This window comes from Hemitrygon akajei, chromosome 4, assembly GCF_048418815.1.
Source record: "Hemitrygon akajei chromosome 4, sHemAka1.3, whole genome shotgun sequence".
NCBI classification, from domain to species: Eukaryota; Metazoa; Chordata; class Chondrichthyes; order Myliobatiformes; family Dasyatidae; genus Hemitrygon; species Hemitrygon akajei.
In genome coordinates, this window is record NC_133127.1 from 88,839,496 (window position 1) to 88,855,834 (window position 16,339).

Below are 16,339 nucleotides of genomic sequence, written 5' to 3' on the forward strand. Positions count from 1 at the left end.
TTGCTCTAAGGAGAAAAGCCCTAGCTTGCTCAGCCTTTCCTCTTAAGGCAGAATCCTGGTAGATCTCCCCAACAGCCTCTCTAAAGCTTCCAGCTTTCATTTTTTAAACAAAATAATTGGCATCTTAGAATTACTTAATTGTTTGTTGCTGTTGTACCTCTCCAAGACTTGTGGCACATGTTGGGGCAACCTTGCCATTTCTTTAGCATTTGTCTGTTTTTTTTTTAACAAATTTGAGTTGCTAGCTTGATGTTCAATGCAGCATGGATGGGAAGTGTGCAAGGAGCTGGCCAGATTCGAACCTGGGACGATTTGCCTGAAATTCCGGCACCAATGCCACTAGACAACCGGCTGGCAATCAGTTAGTCTTAATCTTCCATCATTTCACAAACATTTTTTAAAATACTCTCAGTCAGTAAGTAAATGCTATCCATCATAAATTAATTATGCAAATGATAGTATTATAAAAGTACTTTTACCACATGGACTGCGCAGATTCAAGGTCCTAATTCAGCACCATATTCTCAAGGACAAGTAGGGAGAAGCAATAAAAATTGGCCTACCCAGTAGTTAATATATCACAAGAATGAAATGAAATATATTATGTAACAGTGTTTCCTATAGTTGTACAGTATATTAGTTCATAGTAGCTGGCAATACCTAATAATAATAATAACTAATTCCTGTTCGCTACCTTGTTAAGCAAGTTCTTGAAGATAATGGTCCATCTTCCTCATACATTTTTTCTTTAATATTTTAGTAAACATGTTTAATGCTTATAAACAAAGAGATACCTACCAGCTTTAATGCCCTTTCTATTTCAATGCCCTGACCCCAGGGAACAGCAGGGTTGGCAAGACAATCGCCAGTGCTACCTCGCCTAGAGATGTCAATTCTCTGTTTGCGTAGATAGCGAAATGCTTCAGTCATCACTTGAACAGCATCATAGGTCAGAGCTGAAGTATACTGCAAAGGAATGAATGGAAAAAGAAATGAAGCACGTGTTATAATACAGTATTCATGACGACTGTGTGATACACTGTGAAATGACAACTGCAGTACTGACACTGTTGTTTCATTGGCAATTGTGACTGCCATTTTTTGCACAATGTCCAACAAATAATATAACTAGAATAAGTTAAATGGTGGTTATGTTAATCGGGTGTTAAGTGTGGTTTAGTACACAAAACAATTGAGAAATAAATCATAATCTGAGATAATCTCTTTATAATCTCCACCTGGCCAACAGCAATACCTACGTCAGGCTGCTGTTTATTGATTACAGCTTCGTTTTAAAACTATCAGTACTAATGAACCTCAGTACCAATCAATGGGCTTCAAAAACTGGGCCTCTGTACCTTCCTCTGCAACTGGATCCTGACTTACTCATTGGGAGACCAGAGTCAGCATGGATCAGAAGTACCTCCATGCTGACAATCAACATGGCCGCACCTTTAAGGTGCTTGGTTAACTCTCTCTACATCCACGATTGTGTTTCTAGGCACAGCTCAAACACCATCTATACTGTAAGTCTGCCAATGACACAACTATTGTTGGGAGAATCTCAGACGGTGACGGGGATCCTGAGCATCCTGAGCAGCTGCATCACTGCCTGGTTTGGGAATTGCACCATCTCGGATCGCAAGACTCTGCAGCAGATAGTGAAGTCAGCTGAGAAGATTATCAAGGTCTCTCTTCCCGATATTATAGACATTTACACCACACGCTGCACCCACAAAGATAACAGCATTGTGAAGGACCCCATGCACCCCTCATACAAACTCTTCTCCCTCCTGTCATCTGGCAAAAGGTACCGAAGCATTCGGGCTCTCACAACCAGACTGTGCAACGGTTTCTTCCCCCAAGCCATCAGACTCCTCAATACTCAGAGTCTAGACTGACATCTACATCATTTATTATGATATTGTAATTTGTCCTCTACTGTGCCTATTGTCTTGTTTATATAATTATTGTACTGCCCTGCACTGTTCTGTGCACTTTATGTAGTCCTGTGCAGGTCTGTAGTCTAGTGCAGTTTTTTAAATGTTGTTTTATGTAGTCTAGTGTAGCCTTGTGCTGTCTAGTTTAGTTTTGTATTTCACGTAGCACCAGGGTCCTGGAGGAACGTTGTTTCATTTTTACTGTGTACTGTACCAGCAGTTTATGGTCAAAATGACAATAAACTTGACTTGAATTGACTTGGATGTGTACAGTAGCGAGACAGATTGGCTAGCTAAGTGGTGTTGCAACAACAACCTCATACTGAACATCAGCAAGTCTAAGGAACTGATTGTGGACTTCAGTAAGGAAAGCTGAAGGAACAGACACCAGTCCTCATTGAAAGATCAGCAGTGGAAAGAGTGAGCAGTTTCAAATTCCTGGGTATAAATATCTCTGAAGATCTATTTTTGGCCCAACCTACTGATGCAATTACAAAGAAGGCATGTCAGTGAGTATACAGTATTTCATTAGAAGTTTGAGGAGATTTGGTATGTCACCAAAGACTCCAACAAATCTTTACAGATATACCATGCAGAGCATTCTGACAGGCTACATCATAATCCAGTGGGGACGGGCTACTACCCAGGACTGTAAAAATCTGCAGAGGCTCCATTATGGGCAGTCCCCAGCATCAAGGATATCTTCAAAAGGCGATGACTGAAAATGCCCATCACCGAGGGCATTCTCTCTTACTATCATCAGAAAGGAGGTCAAGGAGCCTGAATACATACACTCAGTGTTTTAGGAACAGCTCTTTCCCCTCTGCAATCAGATTTCTGAATGGATATTGACCCATCTCATGAGCACTACCTCTCTTTTGCAATACTTATTTAATTTATTTTTAATATCTATTTCTTATTGTAATTTATAATGTTTTATGTATTGCACTATACTATTGCACTATTGAAAAAAATTCAGGGCATAGATCAATGATATGAAACCTGATTCTCACATCATTACAAGGTGAGGGATTTCCAAGTCAAGAAGCAAACAGGCAATTGTGGATTTTTCCACTGTACAAGCTCAAGCAATGGAACAGCCCATGGCCAATCTGCACAGGCATCAGACACATTTCAAAATGGTTGAAGATCCTCTCGTATTTCAGTTATCACCAAAAACAGGTATTACAGACTTAATGCTTCAGTTTGAGGTCCCTTTGTTACAACTGAGAGAGAGAGAAAATAAGCTAGTTTCTCTTTTACAGCTGCTGCTTGACCTATTGAGGGCATCCAACGTTTTAAGTTCTTAGTTAAGGAGTTCTTAATTTGTGATCCGAGTCTCATTAAAATTACTGTCTTAGTACCATACTGTAGAAATGGAACAGCTGTGGGACAAAAATGAAAGATAAAGCTCCTTCCTGTTTCTTCTGCTGAACCCAGTTTTCCTCTACTATAAAGTGAGCTAACCACTATGCCACTATGCTGCCTTTTAGAAGCAGAAGAAACAGGAAGGAGCTTTGTCTCTCATTTTTGTCCCACAACTGTTCCATTTCTACAGTATGGTATTAAGACAGTAATTTTAATGAGACTCGGATCACAAATTAAGAACTCCTTAACTAAGAACAGAAAATTTTGGATGCACTCAATAGGGCAATATGGGTTCAATTCCTGCCACTGCCTGTAAAGAATTTCTATGTTCTCCCACTGACTGCATGGTTTTCCTCCGGGTGCTCTGGTTTCCTCCCACAGTCCGGAGATGCATCATTGTAAACTGTCCAGTGAATAGGCTTGTATTAAATCAGGGGACTGCTGGGTGGCGCGGCTTGAAAGGCCAGATGAGCCTATTCCACACTGTATCTCAATAAATAAAGATTGACATGTGGTTAATGTACAAGAAAAACAAATTTTACTTTCAATCACTGCAGCTACTTAAAAAAGTAAAGACTGTTACCAAACAATTCTGAAATCTTTGAATAGAAAAGCCTTGTGTTTACCCTGCACATATTCACACCATATCTAGGTCCTAGTTCATAATTTAACATGCGTTGGCGTTGCCTTATACTTAATATCCAGCAGATCCTGCCTCTTTGCTTGAATGTAGCCCCACTGTCAACATTGTGCTGTGCTACATCACACCACGGAGCTAATCCTTGGAAGCCTTTCAATGGTAAACTGTAGGTGTTGGATGCTGGAAGAAACAGTTACAGAAATGGCACCAAGAGGGTCACTGAAAACAAAGAAGTGTGGCTCCTTTCTACAGACGAAGAAAGCAACATTCTTGGAGATGAATGTAGAGGAAGGCGTGAAAGATTCCTTTTGTTTCAGGGTTACAGTGAAATGCTATGGAGGATAATGGAAAATGGGACAAATTGGCTCCCTAAGGCAGAACAAAATGTGGAATATAAGAATGTAAGGAAGAAGGCTGAGAACTGATCCTTTAGATTCTCAGGCCTGCTCCCTATTCTATAAGATTTGATTTTGTCTTCAATTCCACCTTCTTGTTCTGTCTTCAAACTCGTGAAGGACTGATACCCTGAAAATCCAAAAAAGAATCCCACTCTCAATATTTTCAGTCTTAGCCTCTATAGCTCTCTAGAGTAGGAAACGTCAATAATGGATGACTTTCAAATTCTACCTCATCTCTATTATATAAACAAAATTCTATTTTGAAACTATAGCCTTAGAAGTTGATTAAAAGTCAAATGCAAGAATGTATGTTCACTCCCTTTGTTTCATTATCACTATATGAAGATAACCCAGGAATTTCCAGATTTAGAGTCTTCCTGCTAGTGTGCAAGCCCATGGCACAGAGTCCTTAGGAGTATCTGTAAACAATCGGGTAGTATGTCCCCATTGGTGATACAGTGGTGCAGCAGGTGGGGTTGCTGCCTTACTGCTACGATAAACTGGGTTCGTTCCTGAGTTCGTTTGTACATCATCCCTGTGATTGTGTGTGTTTTCTTGGGTTCTCTGGTTTCTCCAACATCTCAACAACATTTGAGTTAATCAGTTAATACAAGAGGAACCGGAAGGAGTTTTGGAAGAATGGGGTACAGGAGAATGGGATTATTCCAGGAACTGGCACAAACTTGATGTGCTGAAACAACCTTCTTCTGTGTTGTGTGGAAATATACGAAGAAGACTTTCCTTCACCTCTGCCACCTGGATCCATTTCAACTCCTCCTCCTGACCAACAAACTGGCTGAAGAGGAAAATTACAATGGAATTTCTCCTGGAAGCATTCTGAACATGTACTCTGTGTCACAACCATAAACTGTGACTGGACAAGTCTGGCATAATTTCCCATATATTTCTCTCTGTAACCCGGCATAAATAGTTATATTAAAGTGGTACTTGACACACTTTGTTGCCCAATATTCAAGACAGGCGTATGATCAAAATCCTGTTCTTGAGCATTTTTCCAATCAAGTTTTCAAGCCTCTGCATTTATAGTACTAGTGCCCTGCTGCTGTGATATACTGAGATGATCATTTGCTTCAACTCCATTCATGTCTAAAACTTTATTTATGTCTGTCTTGAGTACTTGCTGCAACAAAATATCCATGCTCCATGTCTGGAGAATTCCAAAGACTCCTCACTGTCTGGGTGAAGGGGCTTTTTCTCTCCTCAGTCCTGAACAACAGATCCCTTTCCTTGAGACAACTTCTGATTCTGGCCACTCCTGCTAGGGGAACTGTAATCCCTGCACACTCACTGTCAAGTCCCATAAAACTTCAGTGGGATCCCTTCTTACTCTTCTAAGATCAGGAGAGTTTTGGGTCAGTGTCCTTAACCTTTCCTCATAGAACAATTCTCTGTACGACAGAATAAATCTCGTGAGCCTTCCCTGAGTTGGAATTGTATCCTTCCTTGAACAGGTGGAGCCGTCTCACTGGGACTCTGAATACTTCTTGGGACTCAAATCTTGCAATGAAGGACAGCATAGAATTTGTCTTCCAAATTATTTGCTGTCCAAATATTTTAACTTTCAGTGAGTGATTTGCTTGTAAGGACAATGATTTGATTATAAGGACACCCTGATCCTCTGGCACCAGCACCCACTCTTACCATTAAATCTGCTTTTCGATTTTTTCTACTGAAGTGTGTAACCACACATTTTTCCATATTGAACACTACCTGTCACATCCTTTCCCACTCACTTAACCTGTCTATATCCTGGAACCTTTTCTGCATTCTCCTCACAACTCACAGTGCAAATCATTTTTATATTGTTTCATTTAGCTACCATTCTTAACCATCTGTCATTTGACCTTTCAATATTTATCAATTTTACATGGAGCACATTGTACCTTTAACACTCCATAATATTACAAAACTTTGGACCACAGAAATGAGAGCAAGTTTAGAGTTGATATTACGACTGGGGGAATAGTAAGCATTTGTCACAAGCACTAAATAATGCAGGCTTGTAAAACATATACAGGGTATTCTTGACGCTGGTCATTCACAGATAATACACCTATTAGAGTATTTGTAAAAAGATTGACTACATAAACTTCATTATACAGTAAGATTGATACTCCCAGTAATTTGACTCATGAAGTGGTTGGTTAATCTAATGAAATTCCAGACACTACATCAATATGAACAAATTATTGTTCTTTAACTTATACATTAATTTATTTTTTCAAAATGCACACTGTATTACAGTCACAAACAATAACCCTGCTTTGTTATAAAGAAATAAAAGTTCTTTGAAGAAGTCTAAGTCTGTACAGTTTACAACCATACAATTGAAAAAAAAAGCCTTTAACTCCCTTGATAGATTATATACAGAATTGATGAAACTTTATTTTGCTATAATTAAGAGTGTCAATCTCCACCCATAGTGCATTATATGAGAGGTACAAGATCAAGAAAACCAAACTCATGCATCAATGAATGGCACATAGAGGAAATTATGGCTGGAGTGTATTCTGTGGGCTTACAAGACTGGCATTGTCACATTGATAATTAAGGTTGGGTTTGCTGAAGCAGATCATAATAATGTGGATGAATTACTAAAATCCTCGGGTGAAGAGCTCACAAAGTCACATCTTTGAAAGCATGATCAATGCAGGGTCACAAGAGAAATAAGAAGCAACCAACACACTATCATTACCACCAATTAGCTCACTACAAAGAAGTATTTTGAAAACAAGACACAATATTCTGCAGATGCTGGAAATCTTGAGCAACATTAACAAAATGCTAGAGGAACTCAGAAAGTCAAGCAGCACCTCTGGGCAGAAATAAACGATGTTTCGGGCTGAGACCATTCATCAGGGGGCAGAAGTCAGAGGTGAGGGGAGGGGGAGGAGCACAAGTTGGCAGTTGATAGGTGAGACCAGGTGAGGGGGAAGGAGGGTGGGTGGGATTGGGGATGCTGTAAGTAGCTGGGAAATGTAAGAAGCTGGGAATTTATTGATGTTTTCTTCTACATCGAGAAAATACCCAATCTACATTTTAAATTAGACAAGCAATAGTGATGACTTCCAAACAGATATCATGCATCAGGGTTGGATAAAGATCGTAAAATTTTGTTTGTGAGTCAGAAGGAACTGAAGTGCACCACTTAAGCTCCACATGAACATCCTGAGAACCAGCATCCTTGGCATTACCTTCCCACTAGTCAAGATTCTCCTTCTGAGGCATTAACAGGTGCTGCTTGACTTTAGTAGATCAAAAAGTCAAAAGTAGAATAGTTGTTGAAATCAGACATGCCTGCAACCATTCTCACACACCTAATAGAGCTTGTTTTCCTGCATTCTCACTGAAGAGTTAAAGCCTGCATCTTTCATTTTGGAGAAATGTCAACCACTAATTGAGAATGGTTAATAGAGTACGCCAGAAGCATTATAATTATTAAACATTCTTCCATGAGACAGAATCAAATTATTATCTGCTATTAAATTGAGGGTGCAAATGAGGATGTTTCTGTTTTGTTTTAGTGTGGTTTAAAGTACCATTGTTATTTGCTAATACAAATACATGAAATGTATCTATTTTTATTGGTATTTCTGGAATTTAATTTGCAATTAGTGGCCTATAATTTTCAATAATTCTTTAGCAAAATGGCAAAAAAAGTTGTAACCATCATAAATTTGACAGAGCAAAAGTTTGTCTTTGGTAGCTTGCACTAAATGTGCAATATCCTAATAGTTGCAATTTGCATTCTGTTCTGAAATTTGGTTTCATTTGAAGAGAGCGGATGTGAATTTTGTACATCAATTTAATTTTGTACTTCAGATTGTGATAACTATAAAACTGCACTAATTACTAGCTTTCTACATACTTTGAAGAAATTTACCATTCCAGTTAATACCAAGCCAGCACTTACCTGATCATTCACATATTACAATCAAATGAATTCACCCACCATTGATAAAAGGATGTGCTACATTTTCAAAAGCCATATGATCCCCTTAATTTTTCATCAGTGCAGTGAAACAAAGATCTTAATAACTGAAAGGACAAATAATTAAATTATTAATTCTTATACAGCTCTCCTAAGTATCTTGCTACTCTTCAAGGGATGTTTTATAAACTAGCTATTCATCACTAATAAAAATAAAAATCCCATTCTCTCCCATTATAGATGTGTTCTAGCTAAAGGAAGGGTGAAATGCTGAAGCCTGGAGATAAACCCACAAGAATTGCTCCCACCCTGGACATTTACTCATCTACCCCTCAACACGTATAAAAGCTGGATGAACTCAGCAGGTCCGGAGCATGCGTTGACTGCTCATTTCAACGGATGCTGCCCGACCTGCTGAGTTCATCCAGCTTTTGTACGTGTTGATTTGACCACAGCATCTGCAGTGTACTTTGTGTTTACTCATCTACCCCTCCCTTTGAGCAGAAGATACAAAAGCTTGAAAGTAGATACCACTGAACAGAAGAACAGCTTTTATCTTGCTGTTATCAGACAATTGAATGGATTTATGATTTGACCTCTCAGTATACCTCATCATGGCCTTGCACTTTATTGTCTACCTGCACTCCTCTTTCTGTGTATTGGCACACTCTATTCTGCACCCTTTTGTTGTTCTTCCCTTGTATTACTGTTGAAATGTTCTATATTGACTAAATGCAAAAAGAAATTTTTCAGTGTATCTCAGTATATGTGACGATAGTAGACCAACCTGCCAATTGAACACTATATGGAATGTAACAGTCCCTAGCACAGGTTCAGCAGTATGTTTCCAGAACTTTATGAGTTACATTATAAAGAGAATATACATGCTCTGTGATATTCTTTCAAGATTTATGTTCAGTTGTTGAGATGGTTATGAAACTTTGCAAACTAACAGCAGATCCTAAGTTAATTTTAAAGGAACAGAAATCAAATAGATTTTTGGGTTGTGTTGTGTATATGTGTGGCTGTTGTAATGAGTCATTCAGTCATTATCTGTGTGATAGCTGCTCTCTATCCCTATCTGAATCGATACCTTAACCCAGAAATTAGATTTCAGCTGCATTTACTCCAAAGGTAACACAGTGGCACAACTAGTAGAACTTGTGTGCTGTCTGTGTGGAGTTTGCAGGTTCTGGTTGGGGTGTTCAGGGCTTCTTCCAGTTTCTTGCTACATTCCAAAACATATGAATGGCAGATTAGTCAGTCACTGCAAATTTCCCCTGCCTCTCAACTCTGAGAACAAGTAAGCAAAATCTGAGAGAAATTGGTAAACTATGGGGAAAATAACAATGGTATTAATGTAGGATTAGTGTAAATGGGTGACTGATGATCTGTCCATTCTTGCTAAGCCAAAGGGCCTCTTTCCGTGCTAAATCCCTATGATTCAATAACTTTGAATTTTAAATAGAACATTATCTGGGTGCTCACTCGCTTCTGATGTTCAAACAAAATGAAATCAATTTTGTATATCTTTTCACAATCCCAAGATGTCCCCAAGACAATTAAATACTTTTGGAATGTATTCATGGTGTTACACCACAGGAAACCTTAGCCAATTTGCATAGAACAAACTTTCATAAGTAGCAGTATGATGATGACCAGATAATCCAATTTTATTGATGCTGGTGGAAGACAGATTTTTTTGTTCTTCAAATTAATACTGTCATTATGACGTAAGCTTCACAAACTCAGTCATTCACCACTGTAACTATATAGTATTTTTTGTAAACGTGTTCTTTAAAAATTGCAAAGATGGTAAACCTACCTTAATTTTGCTTGTTTTCCCTCCTGGATACTCCTTCTCATCCAAGGCTAACCATCGCTGCATGAACTTCATTACAACTGGATCATCATAATCAACAATTTGAAATCCAGACACATTGGCTCCACCGTATTGAATTTTTGACAAGTCTCCATCTGTAAATCCCTGCAGAAGGTAATAAGTGTCATTGGCGATATCATCATCTTCCTACCTAACAAATATTACTGTGTTACTCTGCAGGAAATTAATATACGCCATTCTTAAAACAATTAACCCTACCAAGTTCAATTAATCATCAGTGGCATTGGTGTTAATAAAGTTTTGTATTTGTTGAAAATTTGAACATCAGAGGTATTTCAGAAATTACTCAGAGTGTTATTGCTCTGGTCATGATATAGTTGTACTCTACAGTTCCAATCCTCCACCTATCGTCACTATACTAGTCATGTTTATACTTTCATTTAAACTTCCTGTATTTTTAACCAGCATTTTACTGCATCCTTAACCCAAATGTTCCTATCTAATTGTGGGTTCACTGGGAGTGAGAGATAGAATAATGAACTACTCACAATGAACTGCATTTTCTATACAAACTTGAATATAACAGCTGCAGTCTAGTCATGAAATGGTATAGGGAGAAAATAAATAAACACATATGACCGTGGGGGGCACAAGATATTGGGGAAGATAAATAGACTGATTTTCTTTTAGATGTTCCCTTGAAACTCATCACTAGGGTCCAAGACCTAGCGCTCAGTAACTCCCAGTGCATCTCGATCCTCAATTTCCTCACTGGTAGTCCCCAATTAGTATGGAAGGCAACAACATCTTCTCCACACTCACCATCAGCATAGGGACAGCACAGATGAACCACAGGGCTGTGTACTTATCCCCTTGCTTTTCTCACTTTATACTTATGATTGTATGGCTACATACAGCTCCAATTCAGTACTTAAATTTCCTGAGGACACCACTGTTGTCAGCCAAATCAAAGGTTGTGATAAATCGGCATATAAAAAGGAGACTGAAAATCTGGGTGAGTGGTGACACAACAGCCTTTCACTCAACCTCAGCAAAACCAAAGAGCTGATTGTCGACTGCAGGAGAAAGGAGCCAGAGTCCAAGAGCCAGCCTTCATTAGGAGAATAGAGGTGGAGAGTGTCAGTGGCTTTATATTCCTTAACATCAACCTATCAGTGGATCTCTCCTGGGACCAGCCAATGTATGCCATCACAAAGAAGGCGCCTAGCAACCTTACTCCTTAGAATCTGCATAGATTTGGTATGTCACCAAAAGCTTTTGACAAAATTCTATAGCTGCACTGTCGAGAGTATCCTGACTGGTTGCATCACAGCCTGATATGGCATTAAAGACTCTCACCATGCAGGCCATGGCCTCTTTTTGCAAATACCATTGGGCATGAGGTGCAGAAGCCGAGATTCAACACTACTAGGTTCAGGAAGAGTTACTACCCTACAACCAACAGGCTCCTGAATTGGTGTGAATAACCAGCAGGACCTCTACTCTGAACTGATTCAACAACCTACAGATTCACTTTGGAGGACTCTTGACAACCCTTGCTCTCAGCATTATTTTGATTTTTACAGTTTGTCTTCTTTTGCACATTGCTTGTTAGTTAGCCTTTATTTATCTATAGTGTTTCATGAAATTCTATTGCATTTCTTCTTTCCTCTAAATGCCTGAAAGAAATGAATCTCAAGCTACTTTATGTTAATAATTTGATAATAAAGTTACATTGAACTTTAAAATCACTTTCTCTCTTTGTCTGGCTCTCAGCCTACAAATATGTAGTAAGGTTATTTAAGTAACAAACAATCTGCTGGAGGAGTTCAGTAGGTCAAGCAGCATTTGTGGGAGGAAAGGAACTGCCAACATAATGGGTTGAACCCTGCATCAGGACTGCATGAGTCCCAGTACAGGCTTCCAAACCATAACGTCTGTGAGTCCTTTCCTCCCACACCTGCTGCTTGACCCGTAGAGTACTTCCAGCAGGCTTCTTGTTACCCCAGATTCCAGCATCTACAGCCGCTTGTGTCTTCAGGGTGATCCAAGTTTAGCTTTGGAGCAAGCTACTGTCCTTCTTGCAGACACAAGTAATCTAAACATTTGAAGTTGGAAACAAGTTGACAGGAAGTAAGATCCCATACAGGCAGATCAACTGAGGCCATGAAAGCAATAATCCACAGAATTAGTACTTACTAGATTTTTTGCAAAGAAAGGAAGCATCCTGTCTTAGATGTGCAGATATGTTGAAGAGACAACTTTCCTATTCATAGAACATAGAACGGTACACCACAGAAGCAGGACCTTGTCCACCATGTCTATGTGGAACACAATGCCAAATTCAACCAAACTCTCTTCTTCACTGCACTCCAGGCTTGAAGGGCCTGCACTGAGGCCCTAAACTCTGAAGGAGCTCAGTATTCTAGCTCTAACTTGCCTGTCTCTTGCCATTCTCAGTTAGCTGCTGCTGTAAACAATTGCAAAACCAGCCTGAGCTTGCACAATGAGATTGAGGCCTGTTTGACCCAGCTTCAGCTCACAGCCAGACACTGGGCACTGGTTTGTTTTGGATGTACTCCATTCCTCTCGTACAGCCAGGCTTCATTTCAAAACTGGCCCAAGTGTCCATACATTTTAAATGCATCCTGTAAGTGCTCCCTCATACTTACGCCTGTGCACACAGTACCTAACCCTGATTATTAAATTTGCCCCAAATATTAAACTAGGTAGTATTAATTTGTAATAGTTTTCCCTAATTTATAAGATTTCCTCCTTAGCTCAAGTAATATTGTGTATTGGGACATAGGCCATTATACTAAAAGCTCACAAAACACTTGAAAAGTTAGTTTGCATGCTCATGATACCTTTCACCTTGCCATCATTACCGCTCCACTGTATTCTGCAACAAGACTTGGTCACAGTGTGAACTACTGTATCTCTTCCTCAGCTTCCTAATTGTTCCACAACTGAAAATGGTACTCAAGAGAATTCCTGTGTTGTGGTTCACATGGTGGACATTAATTTTCTGTTTTCTGAGAGAAAATACCTGAAGAAAGTAATCCACAATCAGATGATTTCTCTTCTCAACCAGTAATCAGTTTGGGTCTTTGTTGATGGTGTCTGTCTCTTACCCTGCCTCCTAAACATGCATTCTACCCATTTCTCCTTCTTAGAGCCCTCGGGCAGCATTTAATTTTTCTAGCTATAGTGTATACCAGCCTCAAAATAATTAACTGAGGATGTATTCGCTTTGCGCTCTGTTCATGCATGCTTTGTCCTTAAATGTTAGATTCCTCACGGGATCTGCATAAGGCACAACTCATGATCTTGCGTGAAAGTAATCCACAACTTAGATCTGATTTGGGTGAACACACCATCATCCTGATTTCTTAAGTGATTACTCAGCACTACTCTAGAATCAACTGACGCTCCGCAGCCCATATAGGCTGTGACTAATTTACACCTGGATGTCTATACATCCGGAGCAGGCACTGTGGTCACTTGGTAATAAATGAACCTGACTAGCCTCATCCTGGTGATAAACCTCCCGATTCAACATTAAACTGGGGACCAGACAGCAAAACATAATATTTTTAATGGTGGGAAATCAGCAAACACAGGTGGCTTGCCTGATGTTGGAAGATTGTTAATCCTATCGCGAGTTAAGCTACAAATAATAGGAGAAATTAGCATTTTTTTCCCATTACTTGAACCTTCATTAGTGCAAAGATGTGCAATAGGGTTTAGTACTAGTAACAGTAAAACATTTAGCAGAGCCTATAAGTAAACTTGAAATAGTGGTTTGGATTGCATTAGTTCCTGTCTGTCTACCCTGCTGGAACTTGTAATGACCCTGTGGCTGAACTAACCTTGTGCAGTCATGCTGCTCCCAGTGACCTTGAGGCTTCATTGACACAACTGTTCGATGAAGCCTTGGTCAGCGCAGTGTGAAGCCTCTCCTTGATATCTACTTATCAGCTCATGCTCTCAAATGTCTTTTCACTGTTTCCAAATGTCACTGATGATCAGAGGTATTTGGAAACAGTTGAAAAATAAAACTTAGATAATTAATCAAATTGAAGACAAGAGTAAATCATTATTTAAAACACATTAAACTGTTTTTATTAAATTAAAAGCAGAAGTACAATGTTAAATAAGGAAAAAACTCTCTGAAGCTTTTCTAAAATGTCTGTATCCTTGAAATATATTGACCTCTGCTAGGTGTATCCATGGTGTTACTATAAAGCTGAGGCACAATGCATGTGCAGTCCCTCATCTCAGCAAAATACACAAGGGATGCCCAGTGCCATAGTAGGTCAGCACATTGCTGCAAAGGGCTTTGCTGACAGCTGGTGGCTCCAGAAGGTGGGGTTCGATCATGATCTTGGGTGCTGTCTGTATGGAGACAGAGTGACCTCCCTGTGACTGCATGGATTCTCCTCTGTTGCTCCAAGTTCCTCCATCGTACCAACCACATTCTGGTTGGTAGGTAGTAGAACACTATAAGTTGTCCCTGGTGTAGCTGGCAAGCAGGAGAATTAGGGGAGATAAGTTGATGGTGATGTGAGAGCAAAAGAAATGGGATTTGTGTAGGTTGGCAAAAATGTACTGGGTCAAAAGGCCTGTTTCCATCCTGTATAGCGGGAAAATGTCCTTGGATTCAATGCCGATCTTACTAATTAAAGCGCCAAGGAAGATTGACATCATCGAAATGGGTGCGGAGGGTGAGCAAGTGTTCAGCACCATCTACCAGCCTCTTACTCGCTGCTGCCAGAGGAGGGTGCTTGTGTGTGACAGTCTCTCTCTCTCTTGTTTGCTACTCCTGAAAGAAGGTCCATGTTATGAGTGAGCCCTCTCTCTCTCTCCCCCTCAATGCTGTTGGAGGGTGGTGCCAGAGCAAAGTTTAATCAGTGCGCTGTGTGGATTGTGCACTCTGATTCACATTTATGATGTATTTTAGTTTCTGGTCACTCCTTTATTTGTTGCTATTTTTTTTAGGTGATTTTTGAAGTGTGGCAGTCTGCAGATAACGCTCACTTAGCTGTACTGAAATATGCCTTTTGGTTTTGTGTTTTATAGTCTGTGTTTTCCCTCTTTTTCTTGTTGCTGTATGCACGATTTGTTTTTTGCTGGGTGGGGGGAGGAAGGTGTGGGGGGGTTTGATGTTCTTTTTCTATGAATGGGGTCCATGGTTCTTCTTTGAATTGTGACTGCCTGTGGGGAAGACGTCAAATCAGTCAAAACCTATAAAAGCTGTCCGGTTCAGGAAGGCTTCAAACCCTGGTTAACATTTAACTCAGCAACAAAGGAATTAGTCAACAGTTAGCTGCTGATCCCCTCTTTATATGGAAATACAAACTATGATATTTCATTTCACTAACATTGAAAAATTCTATAATTAATTTTAAGCATGAAAAGGAAAGCCATTTTTAAACTCAGAAAAACAAATGACTATCCAAATAGATGTTTTATTTCCACTGAATGGAAATCTGTACTGGAAGGACAAAGCCATAAGATGTGCACTTTGTAATGTCAAGTATGAAGTGGAAGTGGAGGAGACTTCCAAGCACAAAGGCCTGTTTCTATGCTGTATAATCCTATGATGCTTTCAGAATTGAAGAAGAAAAAAATCAGTTTTGAATATTTTGAAGATGATTACCAAATTTCTTACTTTAATTCTGACTACTGTTACATTTTTGCAATTTGAAAGATATGTTCTAAGACTGTAGATGCTGGAACCTGGAGAGAAACTTCAGGAGAAAATCAGCAAGTGGAGCAGCATCTGTGGAAGGAAAAGAAATTTGGATATTCTGAGTTGAAACCCTGCATCAGGACTAGAATGGAGAGGGAAGACACGTGGTATAAAGAGGAGAGAGGGTGGGACGAGGCAACAGATGGTAGGTGATAGATGGATCAAAGAGGGGAGAAGTATGAGAAGCCAGGTGAGAGAGGGAGGAGTTTGGAGTTTGGAGCCAGAGGAAGGGGAAAGCACACAAGGCAAAAAGGCAAATGGAACCAGGAGGCTGAGGTGGATCAAAAAGTGAAAGGAAGCAGGGAACACAGAGGTAACTGATATTTTATATTTACTTCCCATGTTGCCCAGTCTCTGATCCATCTCCAATCCTCTCATTTGTGTTGCCCTTCCCATCCACAATTCCTCACACCCTTCCTATTGTTGGTCAATCCAACCTACTA

At 39.6% G+C, this 16,339-nt stretch overlaps 1 protein-coding gene across 11 annotated transcripts in view; it reads right to left on the bottom strand.

The window, feature by feature from the left end:
* gria2b (glutamate receptor, ionotropic, AMPA 2b) overlaps nucleotides 1-16,339 on the bottom strand; it is a 129,536-nt gene that overhangs the window by 32,757 nt on the left and 80,440 nt on the right. For all 11 annotated transcript variants that reach the window (XR_012098658.1, XM_073043014.1, XM_073043017.1 and 8 more), the window contains 2 exons: nucleotides 10,124-10,285; nucleotides 799-966 (listed from right to left, as the gene is read on the bottom strand). Coding sequence is in view for 10 of the 11 variants with exons in the window: in XM_073043014.1 (XP_072899115.1) it covers nucleotides 799-966; nucleotides 10,124-10,285 (330 nt within the window). In the remaining variant the exon portion in view is untranslated. The remainder of the gene's footprint in view (nucleotides 1-798; nucleotides 967-10,123; nucleotides 10,286-16,339) is intronic.